General features: G+C 37.7%; 1 protein-coding gene across 1 annotated transcript in view; it reads left to right on the top strand.

Annotated features, from left to right (window-relative positions):
* The window catches only part of TYRP1 (tyrosinase-related protein 1), a 17,623-nt gene extending 7,849 nt beyond the window's left edge, over positions 1-9,774 (top strand). Inside the window, exons 4-7 of the mRNA XM_006881299.1 lie at positions 2,630-2,797; positions 4,082-4,261; positions 8,181-8,327; positions 9,569-9,774. Coding sequence (XP_006881361.1) covers positions 2,630-2,797; positions 4,082-4,261; positions 8,181-8,327; positions 9,569-9,774 — 701 coding nt within the window. The remainder of the gene's footprint in view (positions 1-2,629; positions 2,798-4,081; positions 4,262-8,180; positions 8,328-9,568) is intronic.
* Positions 9,775-15,233: the final 5,459 nt, after the last annotated feature.

The raw sequence follows: 15,233 nt of genomic DNA, 5'->3' as shown, positions 1-15,233 counted from the left end.
GTATTTGTCTTTTTGTGACTGAGATATTTCACTCAGCATAATGTCCTCCAGGGTCACCCATTTTGCATAATATTTCATGAGTTCCTTGTTTTTAAATGCAGCATAGTATTCCATTGTGTGAATATACCAGAGCTTTTCTATCCATTCATTTGTTGATGGGCACTTGGTGTTGTTTTCTTCTTTGAGCTTGTCTTGACTCTTTTGAACTTTTAGTCTTCCATATAGAAAGTTGAAGTGTAGATAGTAATTTAATCATTATCTTTATGTTGTTATTGTGTTAGTTGCATAGCAACCCTATGGACAACAGATCTGAATTCTACCCTACTCTACACCTCCTACAAGATCTGTGAGGCTTGAGTCACTGCATTGATTTGTCTCATTGGAGGCATTCCTTTCTTTCTCTGAAATTCCATCTTTCCTAGTATGATGTCTTTTTTCCAAGGGCTGAGAACAATTTAAAGTGTGTGAGCAGAATTTCACCACTCTTCCCTTTAGGACTCACCTTGTTTGCACTTCCTCCAAGATAGTCTTATTGGTTCTTTTGGCCATCCACAAGGTAGTCAGTACTCTTCCCTGACACCACAACTCAAAAGGCCTCTCGTTCTTCTTCTGTCATCATTACTCACTATCCACCTTTCTGACGCATAGGAACCAACTAAAAATACCACAGCTTGGGCCAGGTGTGCTTTCATCTGTAAACTGGCATCATTGCTTGTTATGTTCATAAGATTCATTTATTCTGTGTATATATGATAAGCATCAATTGTTAACCTATTATTTCACTTTAAAAAGAGAATATTCTAAATGCAGGAGAACATATCCAGTAAACATCTCATGTTAGAAAGCTACTTGTCTGAGTATAGGAGTAAGGACATTAAGCAAAACAAAATCCTGTGCCATCAAACAGATTTTGACTCAGAAGTGAGCCTCCATTGGGTTCCTAAGGTTGAGAATTTTACCAGAGGGGACTACCCATCTTTCTCCCACAGATTGGCTAGAGGATTTGACCTGCCAATATTTCAGTTAAATACCACACAGGAATAGCTGGCTGGTCTACCAGCTAGATTAGCCTTCAAGTTCTCAGAACGTCAAGGAACACAAGAGCACGTGCTGCTCGATCTGTTACACAACGTATCACCAGAGCTTATTAAGGAAAGTAATAATATATGAATTTTTTATCTGTAGAAGTATAAATATAAGGTTGGATCTTTATCTGGTTGGCATGAGGCATGAGTGGTCTAACCTTGTGGTGGCAAAATGAAACTGAAGACCAAGATATTTTTATGTACGGTAATTTAAATTTGTTTTAGACCAGGATATTACACCTTGTCTTAAGAGTTTTCCAAGTATTTTGATATTGGATACAAAAGGATAGAATGATTTAAAAGGATAAATTAAATTAAATTGTAGAAAGAAAGAAGAAATGGGAAAAGTTTGAGGTTGGTTTTTTCTTCCCATCACCATTTTTCTTGTCAATTAATGTAACATATCATGCAATTTGTACACTTTGTAGCAAATTAAAAATTACACTTTTTGGTTAAGTCTCTAAATTATCTCTTTCCTCTGTTCAATAAAGAAATAATCAGCAGTATTCTTTAGGCAAAGGAAAGAAGAAACTACCATTTCATTGACCTTCTATTATGTTGAGAAAGTGTGAAATGCTTTTAATATTCTCCCTTATTTTATCCTTGTAGCAATTCTTTCCTCTTTTTATCTTTATTCTTGTGGAGGAAAAAAATCTCCTCAACAGTTTTGCAAATCTCTTCATGCAAACCTCTCTGTAGTTTTCCAACTAGAAGAAAATCATTCTCTGTTCTTGTGTGTGTGTGTGTGTGTATTTCTTTGCCCCCTCTCTCTGTCTCATCTCCATCTCTCTCCTTCTTAAGATATCAATATCATCAGTAGTTTCACAGTTCTTTCTTTTCATATTTGTTTTCCTATTTAGAAATAATTTAATACTCTCATGCAGTAATTATTAAGTAACTACCTCCCAAAGATATTTTTTTAATTGTTCCCATACTTCTCTGAAGGCTCGAGACAAGTAGATTTTGGGAGTAAAGTCATTTACATGTTCTTATATGTTTGCCTCACATGAAAAATTATTGTAGATGGCTCTTCCTTTCCTCAAAGTTTGCACTGTAGAAGTTAATGCTTGAGTTATTTGCTGTTAAACTTCTGGGTTTACTGGATAAGCACATTTCTCAAAACACTTTAAAACAATTGTGAAACAATATCTCAATATTTAGATGCATTTTGAAGCTGAGTACTTCCTGGTAGAATCTACATTGATGAGGTTATTTTGGCAAAATTCAATTTTCCTCTGAATGTTCTTCTTAATACATTCTCGTGAAAGGAGCATAAGTTAAATTCACAGCCACTGGGAATGATATCTGGCAGTGAGATCCTTTTTTTACCCCCCTTTGGATTATTTCATGTATCACATATCTACTCCACACACAAATGTAGAATTTGGCATCAGATTTTTTTTCCACTATAATGTCACTAAATTTGCATTTTTCATTTCTTTAGCAAGAAAAGCTCTAGCAGTGTTTCTGCTCTGCATACATAGCTTTATAAAGCAATAAGAAGACAATGATTACACAAATGTTCTCATACATATCTTTCTCAGGCACTGAGGGTGGGCCAATTAGGAGAAATCCTGCTGGAAACGTGGCTAGACCAATGGTGCAGCGTCTCCCGGAACCACAGGACGTGGCTCAGTGCTTGGAAGTTGGTTTATTCGACACACCACCATTTTACTCCAATTCTACAAACAGCTTCCGAAACACAGTGGAAGGCAAGTAACAAAATTGATGCTTTGACTTTACTGCAAAGTAAACAAACATTGCAAGCCAGGTCACTCTGCAGAGCTTTCGACTGAGGGGCTGATCCTGTGAATTTCTGGCACTGGAGTTGCCCCCCGTTGATGTGGTCACAATTCTTTCCTCAAAGATAACTTCTGTGCAGAGAAGTATCAGATCATAAAATCCTTTATAATGAACATAGAAGAGACCTTAGGAAGTATTTTTCATAAACATTAGTTAAACCAAACTTTTGGCTAGCTAATTGGTCACACCAAGAGTAGTACATAATTCTATGTTCTAGACTTTGAGAGCTTATTCAATGATTTTTCCAAACAGCTACTGAAGACTGCTCAGAGTATATGATTTATCTAGGTTCATACTTCCTTGTAACCTTGACAAATGTCTCTAAAAAGATTACATGTACTTTCCTTTACCGGATACAAAGTGTTTTAATGTTGAGGAAGCTGGCATCAGAAAAGGTGAGACTTTCCCCAGATAGTCCACATGTGCTATGCTGTTGAAAGGAATGCCATGGTACTTTTTTAGACTCACATATTTAACGTGCATCATTTAGTGGTCGGTCAGTTTTTTGGAATGCTCACCTAAAAACCATTGAAGCTGGGCAAAGTGATTGGCATAGATAACACTGTTCTGATGGTTACATAAAAGTTGTGTAACTGCTTGGGCATTAAGGTTTCCAGATGGTTAAAGAGAATCCAGAGATGGTGGGAATGCTCTGAGAAATTGTAACTTCCCCCCAGCATAAGGTAAAGATCCCCAAATAAACATGCTGACAGCGACTCCAGAGGAGTAAGGAAAGAGACAGAAGTTAACACCTGGCAAGTTAAGGTCCAGGACAACGGGAACATTCTCCCAATTGTGTCAGCAGTTTGAAGCAGAAGCTGGAGGTTTCCACTATCTTTTTTTCCTTCCCCCACGTAGATCAATGTCTTCCTTGTCAAAACAGTGTTCTACATATTTTGATGGCTTCCCTTTGTGGGTCATTATTTTTAACCTAGAAGCTACATTTAGAATGTCATGCCATCATCTTAAAAATAGCCTAGCTTGTACAGCAAGCAAATGTCCCCAACAATAGGTACAGAGAAGAGATACTTTAAGACAAGCTGTGGCCTGACAAGTTTGGTGGGTTTTGTTTTGGTTTGGTTTTTGGGTTTTGGGGGGCATAAGGTGGATGTTTCCAAATATCCTCCCTACTGTTGGCTTTGGAAGTAAAATGTTATGAGCATCCTTACTGTTGTCCTTGCCTCCACACACAGGTTACAGCGCTCCCACCGGAAAGTACGACCCTGCCGTTCGAAGCCTTCATAACCTGGCTCATCTATTTCTAAATGGGACAGGGGGACAAACCCATTTATCTCCAAATGACCCTATTTTCATCCTCCTGCATACTTTCACTGATGCTGTCTTTGATGAATGGCTGAGGAGATACAATGCTGGTGAGTCACTTTGAGAAGTTTCTTGCTGGCTCAGCAAAAGGGTATATTGTTCATGGCAGAGTGCTAGCTGAAGACAATGCACTCACCACATAAAACTCACTTCAAAATAAGGACTAAATAGCCTCTTTTCTGGCCATTTCAACTCTTCAAAATGCTTTGAAAATACAAGCAAGGAATGTCTCGGAATAGTTATTTTAAGGTAGCATTTATCATCATCCTCAGAATAAGCAGATAAACCCTTCTCATTTTTACTGTAAAAGATGATTACTCTGTTCCCTTAAGGTTTCTTTGACAAACATTCTTGCTGCTTTTGAAAATTAACAGGAAATTTTTACAGGGTTTATCTTTGATATCCACAAAGAGTAGAAGTCATCTACTCATATTCCACAGTGTTTTATGCTCTCATACAAATGAAAATGTTACTAAACTTGAAGTGTTAAACTTGATCTTCATATCACACCACAAAAAAATTAGGAACAAACAAAATGAGGTTCTGGTCATCATGCACTTCTGAGCCCTAGGCAGCTGTGTACAAACTTGTCAGTCAGCTTTACACCAGGTCCTGGATGTCAAGAAGTAAGGGAGATATTTTTTTTCCTTAAGAGGGAACAATCTGGACACCTCTTAAGAGGAATTCCCTTTAAACTATGAAAACACATAATCCTTTACTTGTCATATTTTCGCTGTAAACAGTTAAGTGAACAAGACCAAAGCAAAGCTGTTGAGTCAATTCCAACTCATAGAGTATTCAAAGCAATAAACCTTCACTGAAGAAGACTGTCCATCTTTCTCCTAGAAGCTGAGAGATTCGAACCACGGACCTTTTGGTTAATAGGTCACATAACACACTACACAACCAAAGCTCCTTATATGTGTCACATTAATAACAATTTAAAGAAGTTTTTTAAAAAATTACTTACAAAGATTCATGGTGAATGAGAAAACTACTTTTGTTTCTTAGTTTTGCTCTGTCCTTTCGCTTGCCCTCTAAGTAATGAGCATAACGTTTCTCAATGACCTCCTAGTTGCTGTTGTGGGCTGTCAAGTCAGAACCAACCCACAGCTGACCCCCTAATGGGTTTTCAGAGGCAGTAAATTGTATTTTCTCCCATGGAGCTGCTGATGGATTCAAACTGTCCGCCTTTAGGATTGTAGCACAGCTTCTTACCACTAGGTTACCAGAGATCCTTATCCCTAGTGACAGGAAAACTAAAAAAAAAAAAAATAATAATAGTAAAATGAACACAACAAAATTCAGTGTCATTGAGTTGTTTGAAACTCTAGGTTTCTGAGGAAATAAATCTTTACAGCAAGAGTCTCCTTTTCCTCCTTCCAAGGATTAGAGCCACAAGAGATATGGGGCCAGGAGAAAGAGCCAAAAATAACTAATCTAGAGCCTATCTTCTAACAAAAAAAGTAGCCACAAAATTATAGGAAAAGTCAGTATAAACACATACAAGTTGTATGGAAATGAAACTCAAATAACCAACTGCCTTCTTAAATAGTCCATGGCTCCTGAGAAAATCAGAGAATCACTATGTGAGGAAGCAAGGAACACAACATATTCAAAGACTTTCTAAAGCGACCTAGGCCTGAAAAGTCATTTTGGGTGGCGTATGAAATGATTTTTCCAAATGCAGCAAACGGTTTTATAGAGGGGAGACCCTTAAAGAGGTATAGAATTGTTAATATGCAAATGGACCAAGGACCACATTTAACTAGAGTAAATTACAGTCATTCAAATTGTAATGCTGCCTATAGAAGCCTCTCATTGTACATACAATAGTGCAATATGTTGTTGTTGTTGTTATGTTGTTATGTGTTTGCGACTCATAGCGACTCTATGTACAACAGCCCTAAACCGTGCTCTATCCTGTGCCAATCTCATTGCCTCTGACACACCCATCCCAATTATCCCCAGTCACTGAATCAATCCACCTCATAGAGGGTCTTCCCTCCTGCGCCGTCCCTCCACTCTACCCAGCATGATGTCCCTCTCTAAAGACCTGTCTCTCCTTGCAACAGGTCCAAAGTATGTCAGACGAAGCCCCAGAATCCTTGCCTCCAAGGAGCAGCCTGGTTTAATCCTCTCTACGATGAATCTGTTTGTTTTCTTGGCAGTCCATGGTCAAGAAGACAGTGCAATATACAACACCTAAATAATAGAACATTATTTCAATTCACAAAATTTTGCACCCATGAACTTATTTCATTCAACGCCCTTTTTTGTCCCGTTAATTGTTAATAAAATTATACAAACTTCAGTGCATTTTCTCCAAAGAAGCAAGGACATGTTTTATTATTGTAAGTTTTATTATTATAAGTATTATTTGTTCAGCTGCTTTCTCCAGGGAGCTCTGGTGGCCAGGTGGTAAGAAGCTGCTCTGCAATCTCAAAGACATATAGTTTGAATCCACCAGCTGCTCTGAGAAAAAGGGATGGGCACTTTCCTGTGTGTGATTTGCTGACAACCAGAACAGCTCTCCCAAGCTTCACTCACAACTAAAACACCTTTGTCTGCCTTGCACTGTCCACGCATTGAACCTCTCCCAAACAAAGCTTAGTGCTTGACTAGCCTTCTGACTTGTTCTCATTACTACTTTCTCCAAGTCCACTTGTAACTCCAAGTTGTGGCATCCTTTCTGATATTTAATTATGTAAACATATATTAATTAAATGTGCAGCAAGGATCATATCACTCTCTTTTTCTCAGGTGATAGAAACTGAGTAATAATACAAATCCCTGTAACTTCCAGCAAAATAGAAAGAAGAGTGAGCATAAAGATAGCCAATGGGATTCCAAGGCATCCAAATTTTAAGCAATTTCTACTGGTATGGTGAATCCAAGGAAATAAAGTTACTATTTATTTAGTTCTCTCAAAAAGGTAACAGGGACACCTCAAAGCTGCTTTTCACCTAAAACAGATAATAGTAAAAACAAGACTATGAACTCTAGACGATCTCTGGCTTCTAGGAAGTCTCTTATTAATGTGCTTTTAGAACATGTGAAGGATATGGAGGAAATACTTGACAGTAGTGAAGCAAATGGTATTGATGGTTATCTGGAAGGAGTAGATGAAAACAGCAGAAAAACCTCAGACTACATAGAAGAGGATCCTTACAAAGAAAAGTTAAATTCCGAAAATAAGCCCAGCTGGTTAACTACATGTAAACCTGGTGGTGATCCTGAACCTTTGTCTGGTAAACAGTTGGTTGATTTTCCTCAGGATAAGGCGATGGAGACTGTGGCTGAATATGAGACTCTTGTAATGCGTGGAAAAGAACTAAAAGAGTGTGGCAAAGTACAAGAAGCCCTAAATTGCTTAGTTAAAGCACTTGACATAAAAAGTGCAGATCCTGAAGTCATGCTTATGACTTTAAGTTTGTATAAGCAACTTAATAAAGCTTAAGAATATGAAAAAGGAAAAAAAAGGTAACAGGGAAATGGAAAAAAAATTAAACAAAACTATCCGGAGTCAAGGACAAACCTCCTTGGATGCCCTGTCTCCTTGATTTAAATTACAGATGAGGTGATAACAAACTGCAAACTCTTCCTTTCTTTAGCTTTGAAAAAGAAGTTTAATGAATTTTATTCAAATTAGTGCCAGTAACTTGAAAATAACACAATTGATAATCATCCCAGAAGATAAAATAGTAAAACATCTTTGCTTTTAAACTCCCCTTTTCTACTGGGTAATACGTTCATGACGGACTCAAAGCATTTGAACTCTATTTCATGCAATTCCCTCTTCTCTTCTCATGACATTTTTGTGTGTCTCTTTAATCACTGTAAAATAGGAAAGATTAATTTTTTTTGTTACCCTTGACTGTTCTTGGACGTTTTTAGAAGATAATGGTGGCATTACATTAATATTAAGTTTGTTTTGCCTAGTAACACATTTTCTTTGGCCTATTTTAGATATATCCTCCTTCCCATTGGAAAATGCCCCTATTGGACACAACAGACAATACAATATGGTGCCATTCTGGCCTCCAGTTACCAGCCCAGAGATGTTCGTTACTGCCCCTGAAAACCTGGGATATGCATATGAAGTCCAATGGCCTAGTGAGTATTTAAAATGTATTTCCATAAAATATTATGGTAATTTCTGAAAGTAAACATATTACCTCTCAAGTAATCACAATAGCTTGGGTCCTTGAGGGACAAAAATAAGTAATCCACTGAACACCCTAAACACCGTAATTGTGCTGTGACACATACGGGGCGGGGGTGGGGGGTGGGCAACATTAAGTCAGAGTCAACATGGGGGCCACTGACCTTAATGCCAATATTCAAAAACCCAAACTCATTTCCATCAAGTTGGACAAACTCAGAGCTGACTATCGACCAACTTCCTGAGGCTGTAAGTCCCACAGGAGGAGAGTGAACACACTTCTCCCTCAGAACCACTGGAGGATTCAAACCCCCGGAAAAATTCAGCCTTTGAGTTAGAAACATAACTTTCTGTTCATGGGCTATGCCGCCAGGGCTCCAAATGCCGGTATTGCTAAGGCTTGTATTTCCCATACAGACTTGCAAACTTTCATTGGAAAAATTAAAAAAAAAAAAAAGGACGTAAGATCTATTAAAGAAAAAAAGGATCTGTTACGAGCCCACTCCACCTCCAAACTGATACTGCATTATATCGCATAACATCCTATTCATTACATTTGTTACTCTGTAGGGTAAATACCATGATTGTCATTTTGCAAATAAGGTAAGCAGAGTTTGTTGTTGTTGTTGTATGCGGTCAAGTCGCTTGCGACTCATAGCAATCCTATGCAGAGTTTAGATAGATTAATTGTCTAGGATCACATTTCTAGTAAGGTCAGAGAATGAATTTTGAGTTCAGGGCTATGGAACATAACAGCGTTTATTACTACCTAATGTCACCACTTATTTAAATAAAGATATCCTGAGCTAAGCCGAGGACCGTTCAAAACTTTCTTCAGTCCTTTTAAGTCTCTTTTAAATTGAGTCTCAACAAAGAAAGCTTGGAGCATAGTAGGAGAACAAAGGTTTTAGATTCTGGCTGACGTGGCCTCGAAAACGGACTCTGTCGCCTACTGACCAAGATCTTGTGGTCAAGTGACCTTCCTCACTTTGTAAGTGGAAATAATCATATAGATCTCATAGGGTCTATTTGTTAAAAGAAACTAGGACGTGCTTTCATGAGGTGCCAGTGTGTTTTGATTTTTTTAAAAAGGTGAAGATTTCTGCAGATGTGCTTAAATTTGTGCTTCCTAAACTTGAGTGGCATGACAATTATGTTCTTATTCCCTTTTCCTCATTTTTTTCCCAAATAGCTCGGGACTTCAGTATTTCCGAAATTGTCACCATCGGAGTAGTCGCTGCCTTAGTCCTGGTTGCACTGGTTTTTGTTGGTGCTTCTTGTCTGATTCGTGCCAGAACCAGGCTGGATGGAGCAAACCAACCCCTCCTCTCTGATCAATATCAACACTATGCTGACGAGTATGAAAAAATCCAGAATCCTAATCAATCCATGGTCTGAAGACAAGTGGCCTTTTCTCTTAAAACTTTCTGCAGAAACTCATTCATATCCCAAAACTCCCAAATGAAAATAATACATTGAATCACTAACAATATCTCCTTTCCTTCTGTTACTTTTTTGCTCACACATGAACGTGTTAAGGTCACATCTGCAGTAAGTTATTTTCTGGATTTAGGAAGAGTTATCAATGAGCTTTCTAGGGGGTTGTATTTTTTAAATCATGGTTTGCACCAACTTTGTGATATTCAAACAATAATGTGAAGGTCATTGGCATGTTTTAAAAGTTGGTAGTATGAAGGTTTAAGATACAGCTGGGCTTTGTTAAAGTTTATGCGCAAAGAAAAACAATGGTTGGTAGTAAATCCCTGGTAGACATTTGTACAACACTCAAGCACATAAATATTTGTTGACATTGGCCAAAAAGAAGAAAATTAGTTAAATTATTTGGAGCTATACATGGAATGTAGATTAGTAACTTTTTAAATAGGATGCCTTTTGGGTACCAACATAAATTATTTAGTCAAAGAAGCAACTCCCAACAAGACCAAAATTTATCACGCTTGAACAGGTTCACTCTGTTGGAGAGATAGCTGATACTTACATTTATCATAAGTATCTAATTTATCTTACATAAGTGCTTGCAGAGTGTTCTCCTATCTCTCAATTCACAAATCACAGAGAAATCCATATATTACATCCCTCCATTTACCTTACACTGTTTTGGAAGGCCATAAAAAAGCCTTGTAGGTGGGGACCATGCCTCATTCCATGGATTGCCAGGTCCTTGTGTTTAATACACCGAGCACTTGGTTACTTACCAGGCTTTTGTGTACTTTCACAATAAAGGTTGTTTTAAAACATTGTCCTCAGTCTCTTTTTTCCTATACTGTTCTGTAAGAACACCATCCCACCCTTACCTCTTGGCACATAATCTCTCCTTCCACTATCATCAAAAAGTGGGGGTTTTCTCTTTTTGATCTTGTGCTACTTAAAAAAAAATGAGTAGTTTTAGCAAACAAAGGTTTTAATTAAAATTGATTAAAATGTAAACAGAAGTAATAATGGAGAAAATGGCTTATCTTATACACACAAGAGGGAGCTCTGGTCACTCGGTGGTAAGAAGCTGTGCTGCAATCCTAAAGGCACATAGTTCGAATCCACCATGGATTCGGATGAATGAATTCTTCATCCATGGAAGAAGGAGGAACAATCTCCCCCCACGTGATTAACTGCATGTGAAAACCCGTTGGAGGGTCAGCTATGAGTCATTTCCAACTTGATGGTACACAACAACACATCTGAAGAAGACAGGCCTATGAATTTTATTGTTAGCAAAGAGTATTGAATACCTCAGACATTGCCAAAAAGGTCTTCAGTACAGCTTGGATTTCTTCCTTCATTATTTCTTCCTTCCGTGGGTTCTTGATCATATACTACTTTCTGAAAAGTTCTGCTTTGGCCAGTTCATTTTAACATAGTGACTCCTTCCGTATTCTTTTGATGCTTTGCACTGTTTAATATTTTGCTCATACAATCCTTGGGCATTGCAAGTCAAGGCTTGAATTTGTTCTTCAGTTGTTTCCATTTGAAAAACACTAAGCTTATGTTGCCCTCTTGATTTTTGCATATTTTGTTATATACTTGACTTTGTTTTCCAGAGCTGCCCTTTGAAATTTTCTGTTCATTATTATTTTTCTTTTCACTTTAGTATTTTTAAGTTGAAGATAAAATTTCAGGGCTTTTTTTAAATGTCCACTTTGGTCTTTTCTCTCTTTTCACTCCCTTTTTTTATTTTGTATGTTTTTATGTGGTAACAGTTTATAAATCATATTGACTTCTCATGCAATCATTCATGGATATTTTCTGTTAAACTGAATTTTAATTTTTTTTATTTTTTAATTTTTATTTTATTCTTTTGTGTGTGTGTGTGTGTGTGTACTGTCAAATCAGATCTGACTGTTACAGGAGGAGATTGTCCCTCCTTCCTCGGCAGAGCCTCTGGGATTGCAGTGCAGCTTCTTGCCACTAGGCCACCAGAGCTCCCCCTATTTTAATATTCTTTTAAACTAAATATTTTCTTTCACAGCCTTTCCGTGTACTGCCTTTCCCTTCACCAAGCCCACCTATTTATTAATTCTAATCCTTTCTGCCTTCTTTTGAATTTTTAATGGCATTTTTCCTTTCAACATGATGGTATCCTATAACTTGTCTGGCAGTTTGTGTTCAAGGCATCAAATCTATTTATGGGATGGTTTTTTAAATTCTGGTGCTTAAACTCAGTTCGATGCCACCCACTGCTCCATAGAAAAAGAATGGGTGACCTCCTCCCATGCAATTAACTGTCTCTGAAACCACCACCACCATCACCACCACCACCACCACCACCACCAACAGCACCCCCGAGAAGGTGAGCTGTAGGTCAGTTCCAATTCCATGGTACACAGTAACAACAACAAACTCAAAACTGTATTTTCATACTTGAGAATGTGTTTTCTTTTCCGCGCCAGCTTCTATGTGAAACCACATCTGAATAATTGAAATATTCTATAGTCTGTCCCTGCCTAGGTCAGAAGAGTTTCTATGAAATAGTGTGTGTAAGAGATTAGGTGACCTGCCACAAAACATACTAAAAAACTTCTAAAACAAAGTTCTTTTAAAACAAAACTTCACTCATTATATTGTTAATGTACGTTTGGTCATTTCTTCCTGAATTTAGGGTCTTCAGCTGTTTCTGTACTTACTATACAAAGATCATATAATCTTATATCTTTATCTTGATCAGATGACCTTTGCTATTTTTAAAATACTGTATACTGTACTGTGTTCTGTGAATCTCCTATAGTGCTGCATAGATTTTTTTCTATAAAATATAGAAAATCAGATTAAAATACACCATTAGAAAAACACATTCCACATCAATTTAAATTCCACACCAGTTTAAACTCATTCTTTCTTGTTGCACAAATAACCACAGCATTCTATTGTTCCAACTTGAGTTAAGCTTTTTATGTCTAAATAGAGTGAGTAAAAATGCTTGATTGAAGCTGCTCAAACAATAAAAAACAAAACCCTATTATTTTTGTGACCTTCTGATGTTATATCCTGGCTCCATTGCCGACAGATTTTTAGAGATAGTTCCAAGAACTTTTGCATTTGGATGCAGAGGAAAAGAATTTTCCAGCTATCAAATAAGCATTCTAAGAGAAGGTTATAAGACCCTCATTCAGAGCTCTCTCTATATTTAATAATGTTATGAATCGTTTTCCTTTGCCACATCTTAATCCAAACTTTGTCAAACAAGTGACAAAGTAATAAAAGTTCAAACTGGTTAAAGAGTTAATATAGTTTCTTTAAAAAAGAAAACCCAAGATATTAAAAATACATTGACAAACCAAGTATGAGGCCTGATTAAAAAAAGGAAAAAAAATAAGAAAAAAACCGTAGAATCTGGTAATCCAAAAGCACAATTTAAAATTATAGATTAGAATAAAGAGAAAGCAGCAACAAGTAGGAATCTTACAAAATCACCACAACATTTTAGTGGATTTCCAGTTTTAGATGAGTCAGGAGTGTAAAATGACCCCAGAAAAGAGTAAATGCTATGAAAATAAATGGTACACAGGAAAAATTCTACTATTTTGTTGTTTTTTCTGCTGTCATTTGCCATTGAGACACTTGCAACTCACAGCGACCCTATTCACAACTTCCCTGAACCCTGTCCTATCTTGAGCCAATCTCACCGTCTCCAACACACTTACCCCAATTACCCCAATCAATCACTGTGTCAATCCATCTCATTCAGGCCCTTCAGCTCTTGTACTGTCCCTCCTCCCTTCCAAGCATAATAAGACTGGTCCTTTCTGGCAACATGTCCAAAGTATGTGACATGCAGCTTCAAAATCCTTGCCTCCAAGGAGTAGCCTGGTTTCACCCTCTTTTGGAAAGGCCTGTTAGTTCTCTTGTCAGTCTATACTATGTACAACACTCTTCTCCAGCATCACAACTCAAAGACATCTATTCTTCTTCTATCATCCTTAGACATTATCCAGTTCTCTGATGCACAGCAAGTAATTGCAAAGACCATGGCCTGGATCAGGCAAACCTTTGTCTCCAGTCTGATATCGTTGCTCTTCCGCACTCTGGAGAGGTCCTTGGCAGCAGACTTTCCCAGTGCAATTCATCTTTTGATTTCCTGACTGCTGATGCCGAGAGTGTTGAATTTGGAACCAAGCAAGCAGAAATTGTTAACGATCTCAATCTCTTCTCCATCTATCATGACACTGTCCATTGACCCGGTGGTGAGTCACATCTGGAGCATATATTAAGCTTTAAAACCATTATTTAAGGAACACATGGACAAATTTGAATGTGTCCTCTTCTCCATTGTGTCCTCGGCATTTGAAGTGCTGTCATGACCAGTCCAAGAGAGAAACTTGACCATAATTTCCAAAATCAACAGTCTCTCTTGACCCTTAGGTTCAATTAAATAATAATATTGTTAATTCAATTAACATTTACTTTTTTAAAATTTTATTTCATTATTTTTTGTGTGTACCATCAAATCAGATCTTACTGGTACAGGAGGAGATTGTTCCTCCTTCTCCAGCAGAGCATCTGGTGGAGTCAAACCATGCACCTCTGAGATTGCAGTGCTTCTTGCCACTAGGCCACCAGAGCTTGCCTGTGCAATTAACATTTATTAAGCACTTAATATGTACTAAGTACTGAACTCAGCTTGTAAGAGCAACTTAAGGACAGTTTTGGCCCTCCAGGGGACGTTGGACAGTATCAAGAAGTACATTTGGTTAACATTGTTGTTGATTGCCTTGGACTCAAGCACAACTCATAGTGCCCCTATGAACAAAAGGCTTAAAGGTCCTCTACAACTATCAACATTTATCAAAGTTCACGTAACTGCTGTCTAAGGGATAAAAGCCAAAGATACTGCTGAATATTTTACTACACAGAGCACACTCCCCACACAATATGAGGTGTCCATTCCAAAAGTCAGCCAATGATGACCTGTCATGAGGTTACTCATATAAATAAGAGAGTTTAAGAGTTTAACCATTAAATCAAGTGTGAGAACTGGATTGACATCAGGTATTTAACATTTAGGCCAAGTCAACAAATGTTAATGTGAACAGGCAAACCAACTATCAATTGGCTGACAGTAGAATCCATGTCTACTAAGTTTCAGAGAAATTGAAGCAGCAGCTGTACAAGCCCTCATTTTTCAGCATCTTATGAGGAAGCTCAGGTGGACTAGTGGTAAGAAGCTGTGCTGCAATCCCAAAGGTATGCAGTTCAAATCTGCCGACTGCTCCATGGAAGAAAGCTGAACAATCTCCTCCTGCACAACTAATTTCCCTCTTAAAACAAACTGGAAGGTCAGCTCTGCATTGATTCTAACCCAACGGTACACAATAACATGAGATGTTGTTGTTGTTGTTGTTATT

This window comes from Elephantulus edwardii, unplaced genomic scaffold (assembly GCF_000299155.1).
Source record: "Elephantulus edwardii isolate Elephantulus edwardi_28Jun2011 unplaced genomic scaffold, EleEdw1.0 scaffold00014, whole genome shotgun sequence".
In the NCBI taxonomy this organism is placed as follows: domain Eukaryota; kingdom Metazoa; phylum Chordata; class Mammalia; order Macroscelidea; family Macroscelididae; genus Elephantulus; species Elephantulus edwardii.
Note: the sequence above shows the minus strand (reverse complement) of the source record. Positions and strands in the feature narration are given on the sequence as shown.